Source organism: Rhincodon typus, chromosome 17 (genome assembly GCF_021869965.1).
Source record: "Rhincodon typus isolate 14 chromosome 17, sRhiTyp1.1, whole genome shotgun sequence".
NCBI classification, from domain to species: Eukaryota; Metazoa; Chordata; class Chondrichthyes; order Orectolobiformes; family Rhincodontidae; genus Rhincodon; species Rhincodon typus.
The window spans coordinates 11732682-11757858 of NC_063348.1; the positions used below are offsets into that span (position 1 = coordinate 11732682).

General features: G+C 41.8%; 1 protein-coding gene across 2 annotated transcripts in view; it reads left to right on the top strand.

Annotated features, from left to right (window-relative positions):
- Positions 1–7378: 7378 nt before the first annotated feature.
- The window catches only part of arhgap1 (Rho GTPase activating protein 1), a 43870-nt gene continuing 26071 nt past the window's right edge, over positions 7379–25177 (top strand). For both annotated transcript variants that reach the window (XM_020532624.2, XM_020532631.2), the window contains exons 1-2: positions 7379–7568; positions 13416–13569. In XM_020532624.2, the coding sequence (XP_020388213.1) occupies positions 13431–13569 (139 nt within the window). In that variant the 5' untranslated portion in view covers positions 7379–7568; positions 13416–13430. The remainder of the gene's footprint in view (positions 7569–13415; positions 13570–25177) is intronic.

A 25177-nucleotide genomic window follows, 5' to 3' on the forward strand; every position in this document is an offset into this window, starting at 1 on the left:
GCTGCATCCATCCAGGCAAATAGGGAGAATTATATCACACTCCTAACTTAGAGTCATAGAGTTATACAGCACGGAAACAGACTATTTGGTCCAACTTGTCCATGCTGACCGGACATCCCAATCAGACCTAGTCCCATTTGGTAGCATTTGGCCCGTATCCCTCTAAACCTTTCCTGTTCATGTATCCATCCAGATCCCTTTTAAATGTTGTAATTGTACCGGCCTCCACCACTTCCTCTGGCAGCTCATTCCATACCTGCACCACCGTCTGCGTGAAAATGTTCCCCCTCAGGTCTTTTTTAAATCTTTCCCTCTCACCTTAAACTTATGCCCTCTGGTTTTAGACTCCCCCACTCTTTGATAAAGACCATGGCTATTCACCCTGTCCATGCCTCCCATGATTTTATAAACCTCTATAAGGTCACCCTTCAGTCTCCGTTGCTCCAGGGAAAAATGCCTCAGCCTATTCAGCCTTCCTCTTTAACTCAAACCCTGCAGTCCTGGCAACATCCTTACAAATCTTTTCTGCACCCTTTCAAGTTTAACAATATCCTTCCTATGGAAGGGCAACCAAAATTTTATGCGGTATTCTAAAAGTGACCTCACTAATGTCCTGTATAACGACAACATGATACCCCAACTCCTATACTCAATGCTCTGACCAATGATGGCAAGCGTGCCAAATGCCTTCTTCACCATCCTGTCTACCTGTGACTCCACTTACAAGCAACTATGCACCTGCAACCATGGGTCTCTTTGTTCAGCAAAACTCCCCAGGACCTTACCATTAAGTGTGTAAGTCCTGCCCTGGTTTGCCTTACCAAAATGCAACATCTCACATTTATCTAAATTAAAATCCATCTGCTACTTCTCAGCCCATTAGCCCATTTAATCAACGTCCTATTGTACTCGGAGATAATCGTCTTCACTGTCCACTACACCAGTTATTTTGGTGTCATCTGCAAACTTACGAACCATACCTCCTATATTCACATCCAAATCAATTATGTAAATGACAAAGATTTGTGCCTTGTAGATCAATTTCTGTCTTGAACATGTTCAGTGAATGAGGATTCAGAGCAGCTTTGCTTTCAGAACAATGGAATTTACCTAATCTTCAGGGCGTGTATTCTCATGATTACTTCATTTGTTTCTATCCCTTTCAAACTTTCCTTTTTTGCTATATTATATTTTTATTTTCTTCATTACGCTGGGGATGAATCAGTGGTCAAGAGTTATATAATATTCAAGCTCTTCAAAGCAGCCAACCACCTCAACAAAACCCTCTTGAATATATTTGCACTGGATATTTCTTACAACTGATCTAAATGTGCATTTCAACGAATGTACAATCTTCAAACCCCAGTGAATCCTTTTTCATCTCATTGGGTTTTTTTTTAAGATTAGCTGCACCTCGTTGCAACTGGTCAGCTATCCTGGATAGCAAGGCCATCAACATACAGTTATCAGAAACTTCAAATTATGTTATGATCTGTCTAGGGATTTGTTATCTTTTTTTAAAGTAGACAAAGTGAAAGATCCAGGGGTCTTACTAAACAGACAAAGCCACTAGCTTGCATGGTTTTAAACAAACGTTACTATGTGAAGTTAAAACAGAAATATAACCTACATGTGCAACTTATTTTGAATGCCCAGAATGAATATGTGGTCAATATGGGTAATAGACCACAAATAGAAAATGCAATCAAGATAGATTCCACAGATTTCAAAGACATAGTAGGTCATCAGATCTCATCAAACTTCACAAGGGATTATAATTCTTCAGTTTTGTTGATCTGGCCTTGAAACTCCCTCTCAAAAGCCATTCTGATGTGAACTGCCTCAATAACTGTCCCACACTATGTGATCAGTCTCCCTTCCTGAATCAATGCTCTCCTGGACTCTGGAAATTGCATGCCAGCATTTACTCACAGGCAGAAATCCAGCTTTTCACCGACAGCTGGCTTCTCCAAGCCAGAACTATCCTGGGGTTTTCTCAAGCTCTAATCATGTTCAGTTGCATCAAGCAAGTAATGCCTGTGGGCTCCCACTGTCAGCTGTATTGAACTATTAGTGGCACATGGTTTATTCCAAGACACCAAGACTTTTTCAGAATCCTGATACCTACACATTAGCTGCCTACTAACTCCTAGAACATATGCCCGAGTTTTAACAGCATAGAGGTATCCAACCACTCTTGGGATTTCTGACCGAGTATGGTTCAATTGTCTTCCTAGTAAAGTACCTAAAGAAATACTATTATATATAGTCTACTACCACCCACACATACATACTCACTGACTTGCAGTTTCTTTGCTTATCACCTTTGAACTCCATTTCTGTGACCTTTGAACAGCCCTGAATGACCTGTTGAAAACCCTATGACATGGCCTTTGTGAAATTTGACAAGGAGGTCCAGGTTGGGTCTGCATGTGATGTACTCCATAGAGTCAAAATCACACAGCTGACTGCAATAAGAATCTGCTTCACAAAGAAAGGGATCGGTCAGAATGATCCAACTGGATAATTCTGGCTTTGTTTACAAAAGCTGCTGAGTTTTCTTTTAAATTGTGGGCTGACTGGTCTTAGATTTTGTTTTTACTAACTAGCCTCACCCCCCGTTTCTAGGCAGAATTATGTGTAAGTAGTATTTTGGAACAGCAAATGACATCTTGGAACTGAGTGTTCCCCCCTGAATGTTACATTCTCAAAGAATGCTGACTTCTGCGGTACAAAGAAGGATTTAAAACACAGTTCACATCATTTCCTTTGTGTACCACTTTGATTTGGGTTGTTCCTAGTTGTCTAATCTTAGTTTCATCATATGCTATTAACATATCCATTGCTCAGTTTATACAGCATCATTCTTTGGTAATCCACTTCCTTTCACATTTTCAGGAAGTATGGTATCTTTCAGGGCACTGGTGAGATCACATCTAATGTACTGTGTACAGGATTGATCACTTTATGTAAGGAGTAGTGTGAATGCATTGGAAGCAGTTCAGAGAAGGCTTACCTGCAATGGATGGGTCATTGTATGAGGAGAGGTTGGACAGGCTAGGATTTTATCTGCTGGAACTCAGAAGAGGCAACTTAACTGAAACATAGATAATCCTGAAGGGTTTTTATAGGGTAGATGTTGGCACAATTTTTCTCTTTTGGGAGAGTTTAGATCTAGGGGTGACTTTCAAAAATAATAACTCACTCATTTAAACAAGACAAAGCAAATGTTTTTTTCTCAAAAGGCAGAGAGTCTTTAAAACAACCAGAAGTGGAAGCATTGATTTTGAATATTTTTAAGGCAGCAGTGGACAGATCCTTGGTAAACAAGGGGGTGAAAGTTATTGGACATAGAGATAATGTGGATTTGAGATTAAAATCAGGTCAGTTATGATCTTATTACAGGGTGCAGCAGTCTCAAGGGGCCAATTGGCTTACTTCTGCCTCTTTTTTTGATGTATGTCATAACAATGTTTACTTGTACAGTGGTATCAAACTTCATTTTAGGATTATTTTATGATTATTTCTCCCTGAACCATTGTGTGAATTCCTTTTCTTCGAGAACTACCATACCCTGAGATTTCATATAGATGTATGATTTGTACATCTGTTTGGTTCTCAAGCTGATTACCGTCTTCCAGAGTATGGATGTTTAAATTCATTCTCATTCATACTGCTGATCTGCCTATGGTAGCTCATTTACCATCTTCTTTCACTGCTTGCTCATCTTTTTCTTGTGATTGGGCTTTTCACAAGCTCTGTAGACTGATCCAAATGTAGGACAGTTCCCCCTCTTTTAACTCATGTGGTTGTCCACAGTGCACACCCCTGTCCAGTATGTGAGATAGCAAGGTGTAGAGCTGGATGAACACAGCAGGCCAAGCAGCATCAGAGGAGCAGGAGGGCTGATGTTTCGGGCCTAGACCCTTCTTCAGAAATGGGGGAGGGGAAGGGGGTTCTGAAATAAATAGGGAAAGAGGGGGAGGCGGATAGAAGATGGATAGAGGAGAAGATAGGTGGAGAGGAGACAGACAGGTCAAAGAGGCGGGGATGGAGCCAGTAAAGGTGAGTGTAGATGGGGAGTTAGGGAGGAGATAGGTCAGTCCAGGGAGGACTGACAGGTCAAGGGGGCGGGATGAGGTTAGAAGGTAGGAGATGGGGATGGGGCTTGAGGTGGGAGGAGGGGATAGGTGGGAGGCGGGGACGAGCTGGGCTGGTTTTGGGATGCGGTTGGGGGAGGAGAGATTTTGAAGCTTGTGAAGTCCACATTGATACCATTGGGCTGCAGGGCTCCCAAGCAGAATATGAGTTGCTGTTCCTGCAACCTTCGGGTGGCATCGTTGTGGTACTGCAGGAGGCCCAGGATGGACATGTTGTCTGAGGAATGGGAGGGGGAGTGGAAATGGTTCGCGACTGGGAGGTGCAGTTGTTTAGTGCGAACCGAGCATAGGTGTTCTGCAAAGTGGTCCCCAAGCCTCCGCTTGGTTTCACCGATGTAGGGGAGGCCACAATGGGAACAGCGGATGCAGTATACCACATTAGCAGATGTGCAGGTGAACATCTGCTTGATGTGGAAAGTCTTCTTGGGGCCTGGGATGGGGGTGAGGGGGGAGGTGTAGGGGCAGGTGTAGCACTTCCTGCGGTTGCAGGGAAAAGTGCCGGATGTGGTGGAGCTGAAGGGGAGTGTGGAGCGGACAAGGGAGTCCCGGAGAGAGTGGTCCCTCCGGAAAGCAGAGGTGGGGAGGGAAAAATGTCTTTGGTGGTGGGGTCGGATTGCAGATGGCGGAAGTGTCGGAGGATGATGCGTTGGATCCGGAGGTTGGTGGGGTGGTACGTGAGGACGAGGGGGATTCTGTTTTGGTTGTTATTGCGGGGAGGGGGTGTGAGGGATGAGTTGCGGGAAATGCGGGAGACACAGTCGAGGGCGTTCTCGACCACTAAGTGGGGGAAGTTGTGGTCCTTGAAAAACGAGGACATCTGAGATGTACGGGAGTGGAATGCCTCATCCTGGGAGCAGATGCGGTGGAGGCGAAGGAATTGGGAATTGGGAATGGCATTTTTGCAGGAAGGTGGGTGGGAGGAGGTGTATTCTAGGTAGCTGTGGGAGTCGGTGGGCTTGAAATGGATATCGGTTTCTAGGTGGTTGCCAGAGATGGAAACATAGAGGTCCAGGAAGGAGAGAGAGGTATTAGAGATGGTCCAGGTGAACTTAAGGTTTCCTCCGACACTTCCGCCATCTGCAATCCGACCACTTATCTCCACCTATCTTCTCCTCTATCCATCTTCTATCCGCCTCCCCCTCTCTCCCTATTTATTTCAGAACCCCCTTCCCCTTCCCCTCCCCCATTTCTGAAGAAGGATCTAGGCCCAAAACGTCAGCCTTCCTGCTCCTCTGGTGCTGCTTGGCCTGCTGTGTTCATCCAGCTCTACAGCTTGCTATCTCAGATTCTCCAGCATCTGCAGTTCCTACTATCCCTGTCCAGTATGTGTTCTTTTGTTGCTGTTTCACTACACCAATCTGACTGCCTCTCTCTTGATTTAATTGAATGCTAGGCATTTGGATAGTAAGCATCTTTATCTGTCTGATTGTACTCTGTCAGTGACCACAGCTTCTGACATTATGAGATTGATCTTTGCCATCAAAGCTCTTGGACTTCAGGGTGTGCATCCCCAGCTAAGAGCTAATCTAACCTGAACTATTTCCATGAATTTACATTTTCCAGCTTTGATCCTCAATTTTATTTGGAAATTGTCAACAGGCTCACCTAGCTATCTTATTAATATATTTCATATCAATATAACATTGGCTAGCAACATCTGCTGAACTTCTCAAAAATGAGTTTCTGATTTTAGTGACCTTCTCACTCATTGCCAGCCATTTGAAACAATTAATTCTTTTTCTCCTGCCAACCAAAGGATGTAGCTTATCTTTTCTGCTTCACTTCTGCCTTTTAGAAAACTACTGAATGTGAGTCTGCTCTTGTTTCAGTTTAATACCATTAATCTTCATTCAGTTGTCGGATACATTAGGGACATTGGACTCTTGGATAGGCACATGGATGATAGTAAAATGTAGGGTATGCAGGGTAGTTTGATCTTAGAGTATAGGATAATAGGTCAGCACAACATTGTGGGCCGAAGGGCCTGTACTGTGCTGTACTGTTCTATGTTCTTTAGTACCATTCATTCTTCATGATGTGGTCATGTGGGAGAATAATCACAACCTTGTAATTGCTTTGTGGAACACATTAGTTTCAGCTCCAAGTGCGACTCTGAGGTTTGGGTGGCCTGCCATTTTAATTATCCAATCTGCTCCAACTCTGACCAGGATGATCAACTATGCTAGGTTACATGCAGCCATCTTGTATTCAAGGCAGCAGTCCCATGTTCCAGGCTGTTTATTGTTTGCTGCTGGGGTGGCCACTGATCTGTTTTCCAACCTTTTGTTTCCACGCACAACGCACCTGCATGTGTACTGCGCTCTGCTCCTGGTGCAGCACAGCACCCATTCATTCTTACATTCTGGATCGCAACCCATGACAACTGCACACTGCTGCTCCCACAATCTTAACACTATCCTCTTCAGGAGATTTGATTATCCTGACACTGACATCAATCTGCCAAGGTGTTCCAATAAAGCTCAAGGAAAACACTTCACCTTTAACCTGGGCACTCTGTAATCTTCCAGATTCAACGTGAAGTGCCACAATTTTAAATCGTAATTTCTCCTTCAACTTCCATTTTTATTGCTGGTTGTTCTTGCTCTCGTTTTGTTATTTTTTTTGGATACAAGCTGTTCACCATTCTGAAATTCACACCTACTCTGGATAATGTTTTTAGTTTTGTGTTTATCCCTTTGGCTTTGTGTCGTGAACACTTTTGAGTTAATCTTCCTTCCCTCAGTTTATCCCTTATATCGCACCCTCCACCTTTCACTTGTTAACCCTATTAACACGCTTAACTTTAATACAGAAAAAAATTGATGATGCAAGTATCCTGTCTTTCGGCCTCGAAATCTTTTATTTTCATTTTTTTCTGATAAAACCAAGTCACATTGAAATATTAACTGTTTGTATTGGTGCTGCAAGACCGACTGAGTTTTTTCAGCATTTTGTCTGCTGATCAAATTTTCTCAAGTCTCTCCTCGTAATCAGTACAGATCTATTGTACAAAACGTGCAACAAAAAAGTCTGATAATAATTTACAACAGGGACAGTCAGTTATTTTTAACGAATATGTGTCAACCCCAATTTTAACCGGAATAGCAGACCGGAAGTGGTGACCGTGGAGGTGGGGACTGCAACGGCAGCCTGACCGGAAATAAACGTAGTAGGCGGGGGACGGTAATGACGGCCGGACCGGAGGTAGTGCGCCTGAAGTGGGGAAGGGAAGCGACGGCAGACCGATCGGAAATGGTGGTCGTGGGGACTGTGGTGGCAAGCGGACCGGAGGTCACGTGGGTTCGAGTTCCGGTTCCGACAGAGACTGGAAGTAACCCGTTTGGCTGTTGATGTTTTGGGTTTTCTCCCGGCTGTCAATTCGATCGTCAGACAAAAAAAAGCCGAGAGGTGAGAGAGCCCGAGGGTGGGGGACAGACAGGGAGAGGAGCGGGGGCGGGGGGAAGAGGGGAGGGTTTCGAGGCACAGGGTCCCGGGGCTGCAGAACCCCGGGGAGTGGGAGGTGAATGTGGCGAACGACACCGCCCACCATCTCCTGCCCCAGCACCGTGTATAAACACTGGAGCGTGACAGACTGTAATGGTCTGTGATCGACCGCTTCCCGTTGCTGGACAAACGCTGCCCACCTGGCTCATTCCCACCGAAGAACGGCTGCCGTTTGGACAGGATTCTGTCAGATTAGAATAAACTGTTGACTGGAGTGGTTTCACTTCTAAATGTGACTGACCGCACCACCCACCCCTCTTGCCTCCACTATCTAAATGTTTATGCAGCACTGGACCAATAGAAATCCAATCTGGAGAAAGAATGTTGCCATTATCTTTACCATCCCAGGACGTGTTCTCTGGAGTTGTTAACCCTGGCAGCATGAACACTGAGACAAGGGTAACAAGTGTCAGAAAGTATTTGTATACAGCAATTAAATACATTGTGTGTTTAAAGTTTTCGAGAAGATTTGAAGCTCGGGTTGTGGATGAGGTTGCAGACATGCTCTCCGAGCCAGTGAGTTTGGTTGCAAACGTTTTGTCACACTACTAGGTAACATCGTCATTGTGCCTCCGGTGAAGTGTCGGTGTTCTGTCCCACTTGTTATTTATATGCCTCGGTTTGCTAGAGTGGTTGGTATTACTTCGGTTTTGTTTCTTGGTGATTTGTACACAGGGTCTAATTCAATATATTTGTTGATGGAGTTCTGGCCTCCAGGAATTCCCTGGTGTGTCTCTGTTTGGCTTGTGAGATTATGAATGTGTTGTTCCAATCGAATTCATGTCCTTGATGTATGGTAGTGTGATTAGTGAGTCTGGTGGTGTTGTGTCTTCCTGTTGTGGTTTGTCTCGGAGGTAAGGAGTGATTTGTGCTTTTTGGGTATGCATTTCTTTTGAAGACTTCAAATAAGTGCTCCTGTTCTGTTTTGCTTCATTCCAGGTTGCTGCAATGTGTTGTGGCTTGTTTGAAGTGTCCTGTCGAAGCTCTGTTTGTGGAACTTGGGGTGGTTGCTAGTGTAATTGGCTAGTTAGTCTGTATGTGTGGTCTTTCTATATATGTTAATCTGGAGATCCCTGTTGTTTTTGCATTCTACCATTATGTCCAGGAAGGGTAGCCGGTTGTTCTTCTATTCTTCTTTTGTATATTTTATCCCAGTAAGGATGTTGTTTATGTGTTGGTGTGTTTCTTCTAGTTTTGTGCATTTAATAATCACAAAGGTGTCATCTACATATCGGACCCAGAGTTTAGGTTGTATAACGGGGAGCACTGTTAGTTCTAACCTTTGCATTACTGCTTCTGCAATCAATCCTGATACTGGGGATCCCATTGATGTTCCATTGATTTGTTTGTATATGCTGATGTTGAAGGTGATGCGGGTTGTGAGGCACAGATGTAGTAGTTTCATGGTGACCAGCCTCTCATCTTAGGAAAACTCTGTCACTCAATGAATCAATCTAAGAAATTATTCTCCTTCCTGTATTTGCTAATCTACTTTGGTTCCCAGTTGGGCATTGTTTTGATTTTAAAATTCTGATTCTCGTTTTCAAGTTCCACCATAGCCACATCTCTCTTTAACTCTGTAACTTCCGCTCATCTACAACACTAAATGTAACCAAACCCCTACCCCAATACAAATCCAAACACATACCTAACCTAAAATCTACCCCTAATCACAATCTACCCTTGCCCAAGCTCCAACTGAGATGTCTCTTTAAGGCCTCTTCAGTGTCTCCAATTTTCATTGCTCCATCATCAGTGTGCTTTTTCTTCGGGTGCCAGTGCCCTGGGTTCTGTTATTCTTTCTACCTTGATTTCCAAATTCCTGGTTGTCTGTTCCAATGTTTCCTTAAGTCTTGTGAACTTGTGAAGCACTGTGGACGAGGTGGTCTATATTAAAGACCATGTTTAATTTGGGGAGGTAATGAAGCTAATATTTACAGCTTGTTTTCAATTAGACTAATAATGAACTCTCACCCTGGCTTATTTTTTGGGTAAGAATTTGGCTCTTGTGTAATTATGTTGATAGGGTGAAACGTGTTTGCACGCACGGGGCTTCCCCCATAACTGGCAGGTAAAAATCGAGTGCGTTGCTGTTATCATTGCCTCTCTGTTCTTTCTCAATCCCCTTCACTCCCATCTTTCTATGTTTCATCTGGCTAATGAAAATATTCACAATGTTTGTGTCATTCTGTATTGCTCGCATCCATTTCGACCTGCACATTGAAGCAAAGCTGATAGGCATCATGAAAACAAACAGTGATGCAGCCTCATACAAGCTGACGTTCAATCAATGAATAAGCTTAACCTTTCAATAAGGCCATGCTTTAAGGTAATTGACTTAGTTAAACTCCTTTTGAATGCCATTCAGTTTCAGAGAATTTTACTATTTGATTTCGCATTGGTTTGTTTTTCCAGTGAGGACTTAAATCTGATGTTTCCATGTGTGATATTATTCTCAGAAATGCAGAAGGATATGAGGTTTTCATAAACCATGCTACGATTTGCATGATATCTTACTGAAATGTCACGTGTGAGAGACGGACGTTGCAGTTGCTGAATTATGTAATGATTTTGGTTCTGGTTACATTTTTTTCTGCTTTTTCCAGCATTTTAACAATAATGATTCAGCATTGAAATTAGAAGCTATTCTGAAGAGTTTATTTTTCCATGCCAATTAATTTGCCCCAAGCCTACTCTCAATTTTCATGTGCTGAAGTCCAGATGACCTTATTTGACAACAGAGCATGCAAATATCCATTCTCTAACTGTTATTTAATTAAACTCCATATTCTTCAGCCTGATTCGTATAATTTTGAGCCAGGTTACCACCTCGGTAGTTGCTTATAGTCTACATGAGCCAATCACAATGCTCCTTATCTGTCAGTATATTGTTCTATTTTTCCTCTTTGGATTTGTAAAGCTTCCCCTTAATACACCAACGCTATTCACCTTAAACATTCTCTGTGGTAGTGAGTTCCACATTCTGACTGGTCTTTGAGTAAAGAGCTGTGTTTGGATTTGACTGGATTTATTTTTCTATTTATCGCTGCTGGATTTTATTTTCCCACAAATGGAATCAGCTTCTCTATATCTACTTTATCAATTCCTTTAGTAATTTTGAAGTCTCAGTCAGGTTTTCTCTGCTACTTCTCTCCTCGAGAGAAGAACACCCTAGCTTTCCGGGTAGGCAAAAGGTGTAACTTTTAGTATTGTTTTGGAATTTCTTGGTTTACATCTTCCCCAGTGCCTGTCTATCTTTCCCACGATATGGATCAATTAACCTTTTTTCCCCCCTAAGTGTGTAGTCTTTTATAGGCCAGGCAAACAAACAAATCTCCCTCTGTAATGGAGTTGTGGAACAGTTCATGGTCCAGAAAATCTCAGCCTCTTGTCTGTTACATGTTCATAATTTCACCATGATAAGTATTTTTGCAAGGAGTACAATATGCCATTCCTAAAATAATGCTCCACACAATTTTCCATTTCTTCTCATTGACAGTTGGGCTTTTTCTTTCTGTTTCTTCCCCAGTACCAATTAGAATGCTTGCATCACAGAATATTCAGTCACATTAGATTTTTAAAAAACTTGCAATTTATGTAGCAACTTTCAGAACCCCAATATTTTACAATAATTGAATGCAGTACATTTGAAGGAATATTCACTTTTATCATTTTAGAAATGCAGCAGCAATCTGCCATAATGTATAACCAGATATTCTGCTTTAATAATAATAATTGAGCAATAAATATGTGTCTTGATACAGGGAAGGACATAAAAATATTAAAAAACAGTGGTAAGCCATTCGTCCGTGCTCTGCCATTCAACAAAATCTGCCCCAGCTTTCAACTCAACTCCACTTTCGGTCATAGCTTATAACCCCCAATAGTTCAAAGATCTAACTCTTTAAATATGTCTCACTCTTCTCAAAATATCATTTACGTTCACCCGAGGGACAAGAAGGGGCCTTGATTTAACACTGCCCCCTTACAGTTCTACCCAGTTTGGTGTCATCAGCAAACTTGAAAATGTTTCATTTGGTTCCCTCATCTAGGTCACTTATATATATTCTGAATATCTAGGACCCAAGCACTGATCCTTGCAGTACATCACTAGTCACTGCCTATCCAATCAATTCCCACTCTTTGTCCTGTCTGTCAACCACTTCTGAATCCATGCCAATATATTATCCCTTATCCCATGTGCTTTAACTTTGTTCACTAACCACTTACGAGGAATCTTATCAAAACCCTTCTGGAAATACAAATACAACATATCCACGGTTCTCTCTTATCTTTTCTACTAGTTACATCCTCAAAAAAAAGTACATTTTTAAGCATGATGTGTCTTTGATAAATCACTGCTGACTTTGTGCAATCCGGTTCATGTTTTCCAAATCTTCTGGCGTCATATCTTATGATAATAGACTCCAGTACTTTCCCACATTTCACTGTGTCCGGACAAGTTACTTATAAATGACTAACATGTAGCTTGAACCCAAATAAACATAACCAAAAGTTGCTGGAGAGAAACTCAGTAGGTCTGGCAGCATCTGTGGAGAGAAAACAGAGTTAAGGTTTTGAGCCTAGTGATCCTACCTCAGAAGACAAGCTTTAGTTTATTGCTGCAAAGGCTTCACCTATTTCAGAATCATTGTAGCCTCCCCTTCAAGTTGTCTGCTTTACAAAACGGTTTTTGTCCCCAGAGTAACAGAATATTGAACTGGGACTCCCTTCAGATGATTTTGTTAGAGCTTTTGGACAGCAGAGACTCAGGCTCTTTGCTGAGTTCAGTGATCTCAGCCAGGGTAGTACAAGTAGCCAAAGAGAGCTGAAACCGTAAAGTGAGAATTGGTGAGGGTAGCACTGTTAATTAATGCCCACTAGCTTCTGCTGATGGAGATATGACATACAGGACAATGATTGTGATGTCCACAGTTGAAGTAGCCTTCTGTCACTCACTGCTGAACTGTGCATATGGTTAATAGTGATGTGCCTCTAGTTGTAAAGTCGTCTATCAAAATACCATTTGCAATTCTGACTAGGATTTATTCTTTTAATTATTCACAGAATTTAACATTATTGCTTCCCTTTTCTAAGGCCCAATTTGGCCCCTTCAGCTGTTGTTGGAGTTTACACTACTTGCTGAGATGTCATTCTGAAGATGCTGCCAATTATCCAGTTACTTTATCCAAATGCTCATTATGTACAATTTTGTGAAGTAAATGTTAACAGACTATGGGAATGGAGGGAGATGCATCACAGTTGAGGGGGTGCACATTGATGTAGGTTCCAGCTGGGGCCACTTGTTAGTGACCGAGAGAGAAAATCTATATCCGTTGTTGTTTGGTCTTTAACCTCCGGACAGAAAAAGGTCAGTTTCTGTCTTAACTCTAATTATGTTGAAACTGGTTGATCTAAGTTACCTGCCACAGAATAGGGGCCTCTCTTGGGGGCCTCCTGTAGCGGAGGCCTGGGTTCAAGACCTCCCTGCTCCAGAGATGTGAAATAACACCTCTGAACAGGTTGATAAGAAAAATAGGTCAAATAAAACAAAAAGTAGGGGCCCTTTTGTGGCACAGTGCTTGTGTCTGTACCTTGACTGGAAGGCCTGTGTTCAAGCCCTACCTGCTTGAGAGGCGTGTAATAACGTCTCTGAATAGTTGACTAGAAAAATATAGGTCAAATAAAAACCAATCCTCAGCTGCTTTTCCAGAATTGGTCTATTGTCAATGATCTTTGCAATTTGTTTAGGTGAAATAACCAGCTATGGCAACAACTGATCTGTTGGTGGATTTACAAGATGATCTGGTGTCAGATGATACTTCCAAGACACTTGGACGACTCAAGCTGTCTCCACTGGATGAAAAGGCCTGGCCTACAGAGTGTGATGACGAGTTACAGTCAGGTTAGTGTTGACTGTGATTGTGTTTCTGTTAAGGAACAGAGTCAGTACAGGGCATCTGATCAATGTTTAATGTACGTGGGGGTGGCAAGCAACTTCAAAGCCCTTGAGAAAAATCTAAAGAGGATTCCCTGAAAAGAATATACTGAGCCCATCTCTTATCCTTGAACAAATACTGAAGTATACCACCTAATCACCAAAGCTGTCCTCTCATGGATCCTACACAAAATGTTCACTATTGACTGAAACACACAAAAGAAATCTCTAGCTAACCATTCCTCCCCACACCTTTATCTACCACTGAAAGCACCACAGTAGTTTCCCTGATCTGACATTGAACAAGCTATCATCCCCGTTTGTTACCTTCCTACACTCATAATGTCAAACCTCTGCCAGCATGCAATACCCCTTTATGGGCCAGGATCCTGCTTTCTGCATGTTTGCTTTCCATACTGCAGTCTAGTTCTATGTGAAACCCAGGTCCTGCATGCAGCCTCAACCAGAACTCATCACCATTATAAGCTAAAATTTGCTCCCAATCTAGACTTCCAGTCAAACGACCACACTGATTGCACAATAAGCCTCAGTCCCTTCTTCTATAGCCCACTCAGAATTTGTACCTCTCATGTTTAAACCTGCCAAGTACATGGGCTTTACCAGCAAAATGTAAGAATTTAGCATTTTCTGGTTAAAAAGGTTCAATCTTTTGCCTAGTGTCTTGCTCTGCTGTGTGATTGATGCAAGATTTACAGTGCAAAAGGCTGGACTCCCAATTCTGACTTTGAGCCTGACCCAATTTTGGAGAGTTTAATGGTGAGTTTCTCTCCACAAAGCCTAATGAGTTTTCTCAACCTATCTTTCCAAACCTGCCTCATGCATTGTGCACCATGCACTCAGCCCCTCTGGCAGCCTGCTTGTTGTATTCTCCCACTCACCACAGGTGGAAATACTTCTGCTGGTCAGTGAGGTTCCTGGGGTTGGTGCAAAGTGAAATAGTGGCAGTCTGCAGTTTCCCCAGACATTGTCAGAGAGGGAATTTGGTACCCACTTTGCCATTGGGGACTTGGAGACCTTGGTGGACAAGGGGCTACTTGTCGTGACTGACTTTGGAACATGCTTTCTGATGTTGTTTTCTGATGGAAGGCAGGAAGAGCAGGCGGAGAGCTGGAGTTGCCAGGTAACTGCTCTGATTTTCATGTCAGGAATTTTGTTGTCTAGTTTCTGTTCGGCATGTGGTAGAATGAAAACAGCATATCAATAAGCTGAGATGAAATAATAGTGAGGATATTACTACATGCAAACAGGCCTTTTGCTACACATCAGTGCGAATCTTGTCTTGCCATTCGGCACTTGGTTGGAAAATGCTTACAAAGTTGGGGATCTCCTTGCTGCTAATCTTGCATGATTGTCCCAACTTCCTTGTCATTGTCCGTGTCATTCACTATCGGGAAGATTCTACCCTGTAGTTCGTTTTTCATTCATTTTTGAAATTCTCATAACATACCATCATACTCTGGCTTGGCAACCTAAACATTCACAGGAGCGTTGACCACTTTAGTTTAGTTTTGACATGGAGATAACTGAGTTGAAAGAGTCTACCATCCAAGTGGAATTTAATGCTCCTGCTAGAGGATCTTTGACGAAATGAATAACTCTGTCAGGTAGAGTGTAAGTGGTATAGGGCTAGCACACGGCCTTGTTTGTTAAGAGTCTGGATTTTGAAAGGGACTGTTTCAAATCTCCCTCTCAAACAGTTGCAATCATAGGAACAGCAGTGGGCCATTCAGTCCATCAAGCCTGCTCTGCCATTTAATACAACTACAGTTGATCAATCATTTCAAAGCCTTTTACTCTCTCAATCCCCATAACCTTTTACACCATTGATAACGAAAAATGTTCAATCTCTAGTCATAGAGTCATACAGCACGGACACAGACCCTTCGGTCTAATAGCCAGTCTAGGTCGAACGTAATCCCAATCTAAACTAGCCCCAGCTGCCTGCTCCTGGCCCGTATCCCTCCAAACCTTCCCTTTTCCTGTATCTATCCAAATGTCTCTTACAAGTAATTGTACCCACATTTATCACTTCCTCAGGTAGTTCATCCCATACACACACCACCCTCTGTGTAAAAAAAATTTGCCTCTTGCATCTTTGTTAAATCTCTCTCCTGTCACCTTAAAAATGTGCCCCCTACTCTTGAAATCCCCCATTCTAGGAAAAAGACAATTACCATTAACTCTATCTCTACCTCTCATTCTTTTATAACCTTCTACCAAGTCACCCCTCAACCTCCTACTCTCCAGTAAACAAAGTCCTAGCCTATCTAGCCTCTCCTTATAACTCAAACTTTCCATACCTGGCAACATCCTAGTAAATCCTACTTTAAATATATTCAAAGACTAAGCTTTCACAGCCTTTTGGGGGAAAGAATTTTAAATATTCACAATCCTATGAGCTAAAAAAAACCTTCTTATCTCAGTCCTCCTTGGCATGCGCCTTCTTTTTAAATTGCGCCTCTTGGTTTTCTTCTCAACCTTATCTGTATCTACCCCAAATCGATGCTTGCAATGACAAATCAAATCATTATTATCCAAGTGTCCCTTTATTGCATCCTTTGTATTCTAGAATTTCCCCTACTCCCTTTCAACCCCATTATTCTCCAGTGCAGCCTTAATAATTTCCTTCACTTATTCATTTTTCTACTCAATTGCAGCTCTCATTCCAGGAGATTTTCTGTATAGAGTCATACAGCATGGAAACAAACCATTTAATCCAGCCAGTCTACGCTGACCAAACTAAACTAGTCCTATTTGCCTGTGTTTGGCCCATGTCCCTCCAAATCTTTTCCATACACAAACTTATCCAAATGTCTTTTGAACACTGTAACTGTACCCGCGTCTACCACTTTCTCCTGCTAATTCATTCCATACACAAACCACTGTCTGTGTTTTAAAAATAAAAGTTGCCCCTTATGTCCTTTTTAAATCCTTCTCCTCTCACCTTAAAAACATGTCCCCTAGTTTTGAACTCCCCCACCCTACGAAAAAGACACTTGCTATTCACCTTATCTATGCCCCTCATGATTTTATAAACTTCAATAAGGTCACCCCTGAACGTCCTGTGCCCCGGTGAGAAAGGTTCAAGCCTGTCCAGCCTATCTTTATAACTCAGCAACATCCTTGTAAGTCTTTTCTGCACCTTCTCTAATAATATCTTTTCTATAACAGGGCAACCAGATCTGTACACAGCACTCCAAAAGTGACCTCACCAATATCCTGTACAACCTCAACATGACGTCCCAACCCCTGTACTCGAGTCCGAGCAATGAAGGCAGGCATGCTAAATGCCGCCTTAACCGCCTTGTCTACGTGTAATACAAATTTCAAAGAACTATGTATCTGAACTGCCAGGTCTCTCTGTTCAACAGCACTACCCAGGGTCGCATTAACTGTATATGTCCTGTCCTTGTTTGTTTTACCAAAATGCAACACCTTGCATTCATCCAAATTAAACTCCATCTGCCATTCCCAAGCCCATTGTAATCTTAGACAACCTTCTTCACTGTCAGCTAGCCACCAATTGTTGTGTCATCCTCAAACATACTAACCATGCCTTCTAAATTCTCATCCAAATCATTTATATAAAAGACAAACAAAAGTGGATCAGCACCTTTTCTGTCATTCCTCTATTCCCCATTATACATTCTCCTATCTCTGTCTATAATGGACCCTCTTTCATCTTAGCCAAATATTTCGTTTTTACATATAGAAGTTTTTACAGTCAGTTTTTTTGTACTTTACTAGATTCATATTCGCCCTTTCCTGATCAGTTTTTTGATCTTCCTTATGTACTCTCAAATCCTGAAGATCCTCAGATTATTTCTATATCTGGCAACTTTATAAGTCTTTTCTTTTAACCTTTTAGAATCCTTTACTTCCTTTGTCAGCCATGATTGACTTACCTTTTCATAAGATTTTGCACCTTGAAGGAATTTAAAGTTGTGTAAGCCGTGTAATAGATCTTTCAGTATTGTCCATTGTCTATTAGTCATGCATTTTAATGTATTTTCCTAATCTACCTCAGCCAATTTGTCCCCTATGCTTTCATAGTTGCCCTTATTCAAACGTAATACCCTTCTTTCAGATTGAACCACCTCATTTTCAATGTATTGTGGTCACTGATCCTTAAATATTCATTTACAACAAGATTATTAATTTGCCCTGCTTCTTTACATGATACAAGATCCAAAATAACTTGTCATGTAGTTGGCTCCGCAACATATTGCTCTGGAAAACCATTCCTAGCATACCTCCAGAAATCCATCCTCCACAGCTTTAGTGCCGAATTTGTTTATCCAGTCAATACTCGGATTGAAGTCACCCATGATTACTGTGTTACCCAGGCTACATACTTTTCTCAGCTCCTGATTAATACCACGTTGCCCCTCTACCAACACTATTTGGTGGCCTACAAATAACTCCAACCAATATCTGCTGCCCCTTGCTGTTTCTTGGCTTCATCTAAATAGACACCACTACAATGTTCTTCTGATCTGTGATCATCCCTTACTAATGTACTGATCGCATTCCTCATTATTACAACTCCACCAGTTTTCCTTCTTGTCTGTCCTTCCTAAACATTTAATATTGTTGAATATTCAGTTCCCAGCCTTGATCACCATGCAGTCTTTTTCTGGAATGGCAATTAGATCATAACTATTGTTTTCTCTTTGTGCCTTTAGATCATTTACCTTGCTGCATGTATTCAGGTAGAGTGCCCTTGGCATTGCCTTTTCGATGTCATTCTGCATTTGAAGCAGACTTGATGCTTGGCTTTGTTTCTCCTGTCTTCCTGTCTCCTTAGTGGCTTTTCTACTTCCTGTTACTCCTTTTTAACTTGGATTACCCTTCAGGTTCCCAGCCCTCTGACAAGCCACTTTGGACCGACACCAACCGCATGAGAAAATCTCCCTGTGAGAATATCTGTTCCAGTCCTATTAAGATGTAACGCGTGCATGTTGTACAGGTCTCGCCTACCTCAGAAATCTCATTACCCTCCCTCCTACACCAATTCTATAGCTGCATGTTCAATCGATCAGTCCTCCTGGTCTTGCTTACTAACATTTGGCACTAGGAATAATCCTGAGATACTGCTGTTGAGACCTTGCTTTTTAAATTCCTTCCTAACTCCCTGAAATCTGCTTTCTGCATTTCATGCCTCTTTGTACTTGTTATCAGTACTAGGGTAGACCACAACTTCTGGCTCACCCACTTCTCCAAGAAGAATGTCCTGCAACCAATCTGTGACATATGTGACCCTGGCACCTGGGAGGCAGCACACCATCCTGGAGTCATATTTAATGCTGGAAAAATGCTAGTCTGATCCCTTGACAATGGAATCCCTTATGGCATTAACAGTTGTAGGATTGCAATAATGTGTTTTGGGGTTACCAAATCCCTGGAGCATAATCCAAAGAGCCATCGATTTACTGACGCTAGTAATCTTCTGGAAATCAACTCCACAAGCTTTCAAGCAAAACTCTTGCAAAATTGACTGCAATAGCCTGGGACATTGTGTTTGGATGGCTGAAACACTTCTCTGCAAAAGGCTGTTTTCCCAACTCCCAAAAAGGTCAGAGTTCCCGGACAAAGAAAAAATGCTACGAAGATACTCTGAAACTCTTCTTGAAGCATTCACATTAATAACTGGAAGGAGCTTGCTACCAAATGTTCAAATGGCTACAACTTATTCATTGAAGTGCGTCTTGCTTCGAATCCTGTTGCCTCAATGATGAGACAGAGCTGCAGCAGAGGACAGAAAAGAAACAGATCTTGCTGCACCAGGTCCCGCTACACCAAGAGGTGTCTGTCCTGCCTGTCTTGCTCAAAGATCTGCAGGTTGGTAATCAACCTGTTCAGTCACATTAAGATCCACAGGAGAAACTGATGACCAATACATAAATGGAGGGAACAGCAGCCACTGATGATACTACAGCAATCATGGAACCTTGCCTGCGGGTCACTAACTTTGAGTTCATTAGGAACTCTGAAAGTATGGCATCAACTTGGATTTTGGGAATTGACAATGTAGTTGCTCAGCTGCTCCTGAGCAGTTAAAAACTGCCATGTTTTTCAGCTTTAGTGCTGAGTGGTACTACCTGGGGCATCAAAGCCACCACATCAGACATTGTTTCACTCACTTTGGTCTATGCATTGCTAATGAATTGCTGTTCAACTTGGCTGAGTTGTTGTCACACAAACATGGCAAAATCCACCTCTGGGAAGCCACGAGGATTACTTCTGGGTTGAGACCAATACAGCTCCAAGTGGCTTTGCACATTAGCACACATTGAACTTCCCGATGCCCATAGGGAAAACATCCTCCTCAAAGAACGCCACTGACTGACAGCTAATGAAGCACTCCCATTGATACAGAGCCTCAAAAAAAAAACCCAGAGATTCATCCAAAGTAATAACTGGTACATGCTGCACACCCTACAAACTAATGACAGCCTCGCCTTTCACTAGTGCACCTTGTTTACAACAAACATTATCAACTGTAACTAACCTGAATGATCAAGTCCCAAGTTCCACCAGCCAAATAAAATCCACACTACCCTCAATCACTGGAGGAAGGGCCAGGGACGATGTAATCACTCAGTCCGCAATTGGAGCATGAGAAAGATTTCAAATTGTGCCATCCAATCAGACTACTGTTCCCACACTAACCTTTCACTTTGGAAATCCACTGGGGTATCACGACCATTCACATTGAGGCTGGTGAATGGATTGTTAACCTCAACGTGAAACTAAGTACTTCCCAACCAATATGAATAAAAGAGTCATGGAACAGTATCCAGATGTGAGACAGCACCTTCAACAGAAGCAATAAAATCAAGGAGCAAAATAATCTGAGAAAGCTGAAGGGGTTCTGGGCAACTTCTAACAGCTGCGTTGTTAATTAAAGACACACTACTGTGGAGGGGAGAGGGATCAAACTCCCACTGCAAAATATCTGCCCTCCTCTGTCAGCCAGTCCTTCTAGCACTGTTCTGTTGGTGCAGCTTTTGCTGAGTGTGGTTTGATGAGTGCCAGTGAGTATTGACATGCTAGTTGATAGTGAATTAACTTAGGGTGTGGGCATATTATAATCAGAAGAATTAAGTCGATTTATTAACATTTTCAGCAGGTACACAAAGCAATTGTCCAACAACAATCTTTTTAATGAAAATGAATACTGGCGATTTCCTAATGGTCTTCAGAGGTCCATGCATTTCACTTCAGTTTGTAAGTGGTATTCAGTGTTGATTTATTCAGGATTTTGCAGTAATTTGAATGAAAAATTCATTTTGATTGCTTCAGCATTTGTAACCATTTAACCAGTGGGTCAAATTTTAATTTACTCTTTAATTTTAAGATACCTTACAGCTTCTAAACCTAAGACGGTATCTTGTTCCCATTTGAGCCTGTTGAAGTCTTTCTGTCTCCAGAGACATTTTTGGGACTTGGGCCAGAAGAGTTGAGAGGCAGATTTGGTGTTTTGTGACATCACCAGGGTATATCCATCTTTGATTGGCTCTCTGGCCTGTCTGTCAGTCTTGATGACCAATCCCATGGTGACATAAAGAGACAAGGCTGCCACCCACCAGCAGTAGAATGCCATTTGACTGTGTATTTTGTTCCTTAATATGCAAACTCTTCTCAGCAAAGGAGAAACTAGGTAAGAAAAGTCATTTAAACTGATTTACCTGGTGCCTTGTGAGACACCAAGCCCAAAATTAAGTATATGAAACAATACTAAGGCCTCTGAAGATCAGCTGTTTTGAGAAACCATACCGGAAGTAAAATTGATTGTGGCTATGAAGGCATGTGAGGCCATTCATTTCAAGCTTCCTGAGCAAGGTAGGTCACATGATTGCATGGGACTCAAACTGTGGTTTAGTTAAAATCACAGCAAACTTGGGGCAGCTCTTAATTCCTTACTGGGCTAAGGGCACCCTTCATACATCTGCAGGTCCCAGGTTCCAGTTTTTACTACTTACTCATTTATGGGACATGGATTGGCAGTTACTGTCCATCTCTAATTATCGTCAAGGTGTTAGTGATCAGCTGCTAGCATGTTATTTTCAAGTCTGAATGGTGTATGGCTGGAAGGGGAACTTACAATTATAGTGAATATCCAGGACTCCTCTCTTTGTCTCCTGCAGAGCAGCCATACATGCATGCTATAAGCAGGATTGAATTCAGCTACTTTTCAAGTCGAGTTAGCCTTCAAACCTCTACTAAATGGACTCGGGGCATAAATAACTGCTACAGCATAGTGCTGAAGGCTGCAAGCATCCAAAGGCAATGAGGGTTGTCAGCTGGAGGAGCAAAAGGGTTGAGAGATACTTTTAAAATTTGTAATCCTGGTATCTACACCCATTATGAATATTAATGAAACAGGACAAGAACAAATGAAACATCTATCATTTCTCATCCCTATACCTGTATCTGGATCTCCAGCAAAGCTGTAGATTACATCAATGACAGCATCTAGGTAGGCCCCAGTAGGAATTTGCAGTTTGGAACAGGCAGTGATGGAGCTGTAGTGGTAAAAGCATAATCTGAGAGGTGTCATCCCCTTCCTCACCTGAAGACAAGCCTGTTTAGTTTCCTTCATCTGTGTTTTCCTGTCGACATGTATCTATTTTTAATTCTAGGTCCCTAGCCCCTGCAACCCCATCCCCCCAGCTAATCTAACCTCCCTGTCACTCAGTATTCTACCACTTTCCCAACACCAATTCCACCATTCTTATCCCTGGAACGCTTCACAACATCCCGTCTGATATTGCTCAAACCCCTTGTTTGCAACCTTGCTTCCTTACTCCATGGTCCTGCATCCACCAGAGTTGGTCTAGGGTGGGGTCATTTGGCAAAGAGCACGTGGACTGCAGACGGGGAATGCAGGGCAGATCATGAGCCTTATGCCTGCTATGAACAGCTGTAAATAAATTGCTGTAAAACCAATCCAAGTATTTGGAAAAGAGCCCATGTGACCCTGTAGAACCATCAACATGGCCTCCCAGTCAGCTATTCTGGACAGTGGCCAACTTTGAGTACAGGTTGGCTGCACTGAAGTCAGGGTGAAAACGGTGAAATACTCGGTGCTTGCAGTTAATGGGATTAGAGAGATCATTGAAATCCATGTGCATGTCACACCCTCAGAAGTTGTGCACACTCCTGGGAAACTTTTAATTTTATGGATATCTTGGATATTCCTGACACTTGAAGGCGACATAGTAAACTCCAGGAGACTGGACTTAATGATATGACTAATCACAGCTCGTTATTATTAACTTTCTCAAATGTGGAAGGTAGCCCATGCGTAGCTAATAATGAATCTACGCTACTAATCTCTGATGAACTTTAAACGTGATCCTTGTCAGTTGTCTGAGGTGGGAGAAGAAATCTGCCAGGAATGGGTTTGAATTAATGAGGCTTGATTTTTCTTTAAGATATTAGTGGAGCTCTATGATATTGGCCATAATGCCTATGTTGACTTGGCTAACCAATTAGTTCTACATCGCTGGTGCTTTCCCCAAGCTTTCCTTTAGAAATTTGCACAGATTTGTTTATTAATCTGTGATTTATAAATCTCTAAACAATGGCCAATAATTTCCAAATTATTTGCACAATCACAAAGGCAGGTTTTGTAAACATCCTTCTTTCTCTGTGTGGTGGGTGTATGTGTTTATAGCTGATCGGATTACCTCATATTCACATGTTCCAATGATAACCTTTCATCCCCTTGGTAATCAAGAGTCTATCTACATCCACCTTAAAATATTAAAGGGCTCTGCTTCCACCACTTTTTGAGAAAGAGAATTTGTGAGAAAAATGTCTCCTTATCTCTCTCTTTAAGTGGGCAAGCCTTTACTTTTAAACACTAATTCCTGGTTCTACAGTCTCCCACAACAGGAAGTATTTTTTCTACATGCACCCTCTCGATCTTACATGTTTCAAACAAGTCACCTCTTACTCTTGTAAACTCCAGCAAAAGCAAGACTAGTTTGTCCAAACTTTCCTCATAAGGCAACCTGACCAGTCCAGGTATTAGTCGAGTAAATCTTTGCTGAACTGCTTCTAACACATGTACATCTTTAAATAAGATAAGCATTATTATACAACAGTAGCCCAGATGTGGTGTCTCAAATGTCCTTTGTCCAAGTCATTTATATAACTTGTAAAAAGTTGATGTCCTGGCACTGATCCCTGTTGCACACCATTTGTTGCATCTTCCCAGCCAGAAAATGACCCATTTAAGCGTAGCTAGCAAGAAATAATCTATCAATGCCAATATGTTATTCGCTCAATCATCAGCTCTTATATTCCACAGTAACCTTAACGTGACACCCTATCAAATAGCTTCTGGAAATTTAAATATATGTCCATATGATTCCTCTCTATCCATAGCTCAAAAATCTCCGATATGTGGGTTAAATAAATTTTCTTTCACAAAACCTTGTTGACTCTGCCTGATTACCATAAAGTATCCTGTGTCTTGCTGTCATATGTTTTAGTACTAGCTTCTAATATCTGCCTTATTACAGATGTTAAATTAACTGGCCTGGAGGTTCCTGCTTTGTCTCCCTCCATCTTTGGTGAAAGAAGTTATATTTGCTGTTTTCCAGTCTGATAGAATCTTCACCGAATGCAGGAAAGTTTTAAGAATTAATACCAAAGTATCAAGTTTTTCATGAGACACTTCTTTTGAAGCCCTTAGATGAGTCCATCAGAACCCGGGGACTTGTCAGCCAACAGCTCAAACAGTTTGCTCAGGATCACTTCCTTGGTGATTTTCTTGAGTTCCTCCCAGCTTTCCATTTCTTGATTAACACCTATTTGTACCTCCATAATGACGACTGATATAAAATACCCATTTAATTAATCTCATTTTTCATTGGTAATTTCTCACCCCCACTTTGTATTGAATTAAAGCTCACTTAGTGAACTCTTTCCTTTTTAAGTATCTGTGGAAACTCTTAACTTTTCATATTTATAATTGATTTTCTCTCGTACTGTAATTTTTCTCTCCTTATTAATCTTTTAGCCACTGTGTTTTTTTAAATATTCTGTCCAATCTGTTCTCCTGTCACCCTTCTTTGCACAATTATATGTGTTTTCTTTAGGTTTGATACCATTCTTGTACTTTTATGATGGGTCCTCTACTTGGAACTTTTCTTACTTGTTGGAGTGTACCTACTCTGTGCATTCTGAAATCTCCCCTTAAATGTCTACCACTGCATCACTGTTGACCTATTCCTTATCCTAATTTGCCATTTCACTTTGGCTGGCTCTGCTAACATGGCCTCATAATTAACCTTATTTAAGTTTAAAATGCTTGTCCTGGATTCAATTTTCTCTCCCTCAAACTGTGCATAAAATTCAATGCAAGGTCAACAAATCTCTTTGAACAGGACCAGGTCTCGTATAGCCTGCTTCCTGACAGATTCCAGAAGGTGCTGTTCCTAGAAACTATTCCAAAAACATCTTATCAACTCCTTGTCTAAGTTACCTTTTACCATCTAATTTTTCCAGTCTATATGTAGATTAAAATTCTCTATGATTA